The sequence below is a fragment of the Fopius arisanus genome, unplaced genomic scaffold, assembly GCF_000806365.1.
Source record: "Fopius arisanus strain USDA-PBARC FA_bdor unplaced genomic scaffold, ASM80636v1 scaffold00112, whole genome shotgun sequence".
Taxonomy (NCBI): Eukaryota; Metazoa; Arthropoda; class Insecta; order Hymenoptera; family Braconidae; genus Fopius; species Fopius arisanus.
In genome coordinates this window covers 69,062-73,604 of record NW_011887851.1, presented here as the reverse complement: position 1 = coordinate 73,604, position 4,543 = coordinate 69,062, and the positions used below count along the sequence as shown (strand labels likewise).

The following is a 4,543-nucleotide window of genomic DNA, read 5'->3' as shown; positions in this document are numbered from 1 at the left end:
TTGTTTCACCTCTTTGTCAGCCACCCACCACCCACCGTCCTTTCCAGTTCACGTACACCAAATCGCCAATCAATATTTTGGGGATTCGATTTTCGGGGGCGAAAATACTAGAGATTTTTGCTCTAAAAAATCCTGATGAAATTACCAATTTTAAATTAATATCTTCCATAATTAATTGATCAATTACTAACTCCCGAAATGAGAAATCCACCAGGCCTGCCTCCCCTCCTCCTTGACCACAAAAAAAATCTGTGCCAGCAAAAAAAAATGACAATCCAGGAGTAAAAATTGAAACCAGAAAATGTTTTAAATGTCATTTTATTAATTCATCCGATGTAAAGCCATAATCGAACAATAACTAAAGCTTGAAAAAAAAAGTGAAAACTCCTCCGTGAAAAAAAGAATGAAAATGCTGACAAGATGTATTCAATCGAGTGCCATGGGATCCTCTCCATCATCCTTTTTCTCAGTGGTGGATTGCTCATCATCCGTTGCCTCTGGTTTCTTCTCCTCACCTTCAGGCGTCTGTCCCGATGTCCTCGCTTTGATCTCATCATCGAGAGCACTGAAGAACTCCTGCAGATTTCCCCTGCCAGCTGCATTGACAGCATCAGTACCAAGACCAAATTGTCTGACAACCGAGCGAGCTTGGCCCGACTGCAAAGCAGACCAGAACATTGATAACGCCTGGGAGAACTGTGGGGATGATAGCGTGGTACACAGACTGTCACCGGGTGGCAAGTGCTTGCTCATTGTCCGTTCCAGGCTTTCCGTTACCGTTATCGCTCCTGGGATGCTATTTGTCAGCTCAGTTGCCATGGTTCTCTGTCGGACAATAAGCTTTGCTGTAGCCAACCGTGAACAACATACAATAGGTACACCACGTCTACTTCCCCAGCTCGTTACCAGTATCAGGATATCAGTCAACCACGTCAAATTCATTCCCATAAGTCTCATCAAAAACGTCGGTATCATAATTCAGTCGTCACTAACAACTAGTCGAAATGTCCAATCCTGATGATCAGTGATCAATAAAATTATCACTCCACTAAATCTACGCTCGATTGTAATCGGATAATTTACCCTCAAATTGGAGGATTCAGTCAGGAATTCAAATTGTTGATATCACACAACAAACTTATGGAATAATGGAATTTCCATGATGAGCTTTTTATTTATAATATTCAACTATGTCCACGAAACTTCGTTAACTATTTCCAGGAGATTATTTTTTATTCTCAATGTGATTGGTTATTATTCGTTGGTGAAATTATTTGAGGGTTTGATTTTATTCTAGTCACTGCTTTGGTGGTTTATACTTCATGAAATGTAATCGAATTATGGATTGAGTGAAATAAATAATAGTAATATGTCTATTAGATTGAGCGAAACCGGGAGTCGGAATTCTTTTATTAACTATTTCGACGAAACTGAACGGCTGATTTCACGAAACGTCACGAACTATTTTAAATAACAAATCTGGTGATCAATCTAATTAATAACTTGTCGACACTCGCGTCGACTTTATTTTCTTTGAATAACCGATTAATTTTTTACTGAAGAAGTCACTGCTCTATTAGTTTTCAATTTGTCAGTCAAAATTGTCTTTCATCCGGAATTTTTAACTGAAATCACTGGTTTTTTACTTCGGTAAATGTGATATTTCAAATTGTTTACTTTATTCAAAAATTTATTACGGGTTCAGATAAGATTAGATTAATAAAAAAAACTGTCACTATCTTCAACTGCTCTAACAAAACTCAGCCAATCGTTTTTTAAATACGTCATCTGATGATTAATACATCCAACAATTCGGTGAACACTTGCATCAATTTCTATTTTTTCTAATGCAAACCGATTATTTTTTCGTTATAAATTCCAAGCACTAACTCAAAATCACATTTCAGTGCCTCTTTATTGGAGAAAAAACATCAAGACTTTTAGTTCTGTGACAGTCCAGAAGACAATTGAACAAAATCAGATTTCAATCGACGATTGCCACCAATTTATTTCAATTGACGATTGATAATTTCTGCCTACTCATGTTTGAGCGGTCGCTGGAATATTTTTTCACCAGAAAACAATTTGTTCCGCGAGTTGAAAACGGCTCCACTACAGTCAATTGGCTTTTATATCTCTGAATTCGAACGACAGACTGAATGTTATTATATTTTATATTTCCCGACTGATACTGAACTGATACCGACGATAATTCTCGAATCGATTTATCATCAGTGACATTCTTGTCCATATGCTCCTTTTTTCTGTATTATTTATTAATTTTATTGTTTAGATGTAGATCTGTCTTCTGGGGCACGTCTCGTCCAGTGGGGAGTGAATTGCACGTGGGGTAATGACAGGGCGATGGTATCAGTGGTGTAGATTGACAGTCGTAGATTCGATAGTGAAGGATTAATTTCATTAATGACATTGAAATTATGAAGGTCTAGGTTGTTTACGAAAAAATAATGTTTTTCAAATAATTCTTTAAACATCAATCGATCTTAAAAAGCAATCAATTTCAAAAGGAAATACTGTGAAGCAGTTTTTATGATCGATGGACATTTTACGAAATGATAAAATTCGATTTATCTCTAAGCATTTACTCTTTCACATATTAAAAAAAAATTGATATACCTTAACCTCTGGGAAACTGTCAGCTACTCCTGGGCTGGTATTCCAGAGATGTCTCTGGAAGTCAAGCAGACCCTGGGGTATAGGTGCTTCTGGAGTATGTTGAAGAATTGCAGTAGCAAGTTTTCGTCCCAAAGCGGCCGATCTACTTCTAGATTTTCCACCTGAGGAGGTGGATGAGGAGAAGAAGGAGGAGGATGTCCTGGGTGTTTCCGTGACACTAGCTGGTGCTGGGGTTTGAGCCGCTGGTGGTCTCGTAGCAGTTGTCGTCACGGGTGTTGAACCTGTTGTTGTTGTTGTTCTCGTGATGCTGGGGCGCTCTCTCATGGTACCCAGGAGATTGCCCAGGCCAATCTGGCCAACACCACCGAAAAGCTGTATCAATTGCTGCTGGGACATGTTATTCAGGAGATTCTGAAGATCACCCTCGGGATTAGCTCCTCCACTTCGTTGAGAGCCCGGGGTCGGGGGATTGTTCAGGACCTCGTTAATTTTCCTGCAGTGCTCTTCATCCTTTTCAGTTTTCAGGTCCTGCACGATTCCATAAATTCGATGTTATGAAAAAAATATGAACATTGTTAACGAAGAGTCAAATTGTTAATTAATCAATTCAGAAGTACCTGCAACCAGAAGAAGAACTTTTTGCTCGACAATTTGAATTTCAGCAGATACACACGTCCAGTCTTGCACTGAGACACATGTTTGAACTCACAATCATCCGGGAAGATGATCAAGTCCTGCAAGAGATATAAGAGATATAATTATCCATCAAACGATTGAATAAATAGAAACAATAGAGAATAGCGAAAGGAGAGGAAACCTGGCAACATAACCTATTAGTCAAATCAACTTTGACACATCATCCTTTCGCTTGTCGGCGAATATCTGGGAATCTAACATAGATATCGAAATTTTCGTCAAGACCTTTCTTGCAGCTCTTAACCCACTCTACGAAAATGTTCCAATGGAAATTGATCTATCTCTGTTAGATACAGAGATACTCCCCGAAAACTCGAGATGATTAATAATGAATGAATTTCGAATTTCTCGAATGAAAACTCGAGATGATTAATAATGAATGAATTTTGAGGATTACGTCTTCAATAGCTCCGGAGGTGCGATCCTTCCAGCAAAAGTGCATGAGGGAATCATCGGATTGATATACGTAGAGCAATCCCTTCCTGGTATCAGGATGTACCATTTTTCCCTTCACAGTCATCTTGCCGGCTTTGAATTCGACTAGATTCTTGCTGCTACCTCGAACCGCATTATTACTGAACAACGCTCCACCCGACATGATAATTATTTACTACCGGATTATTCCGTCGAATTATCCCAATTACTCGATCTCTCGATAGGACAAGCAGACTAATGATCCTGTCCCCTTGGAGTAATTAGTATCTCTGGTCTCTCACTATCGAAATTTTAAAGGATTTTTAACTATTTTTTTTGGGGTAAATTTTAACCACAAGCACTCGAGTTTAGACTCTGAAAAATTCTCCACTGCCAATGACAAGGCAGTTAAAAATGGCGGATGTTGGACAGCGCAACTTCTTAGGATTTTCCTCAGCGAGACATCTACACGATTTCTTTGTTTTACCATCAGTTGATTTTTCTTTTTATCAACAAGTGGATAAAACATTTTCGACGTCATCGAGAATAATTTGTGTGTCAATTCAAAAATTGATAGTGACAGGTGCGATGATCATTAAAGATTTATTATGAACAGATTTTTATTGGATCGATAAATACTTGCGGATCCCTGAAGGTGGCATTGACGTCACAATTTGAGTCTAGAATTGGAAAGAAAAAATTACAAATTTCACAGTTTTCTTAGATATTCATTAATACCAAAAATAATTTAAATTTCTAGGTCAAAAAGCGCTCCTTCACGGACTGAGTGACAAAA

General features: G+C 38.3%; 1 protein-coding gene across 2 annotated transcripts; it reads right to left on the bottom strand.

The window, feature by feature from the left end:
• Positions 1–301: 301 nt before the first annotated feature.
• Positions 302–4,172, bottom strand: Rpn13 (regulatory particle non-ATPase 13). Of its 2 annotated transcripts, none has more exons than XM_011313094.1 (4): positions 3,731–4,172; positions 3,255–3,371; positions 2,638–3,165; positions 302–657 (listed from the first exon to the last, which is right to left on the bottom strand). In XM_011313094.1, exons 1-4 carry the CDS (start codon positions 3,929–3,931, stop codon positions 427–429), a joined length of 1,077 nt encoding a protein of 358 aa, XP_011311396.1. In that variant the 5' UTR covers positions 3,932–4,172; the 3' UTR covers positions 302–426. The 2 variants fall into 2 exon arrangements, with proteins under 2 accessions (XP_011311396.1, XP_011311394.1); XM_011313092.1 differs by having other exon boundaries at positions 302–825; positions 3,731–4,171.
• Between the last annotated feature and the right edge of the window lie 371 nt (positions 4,173–4,543).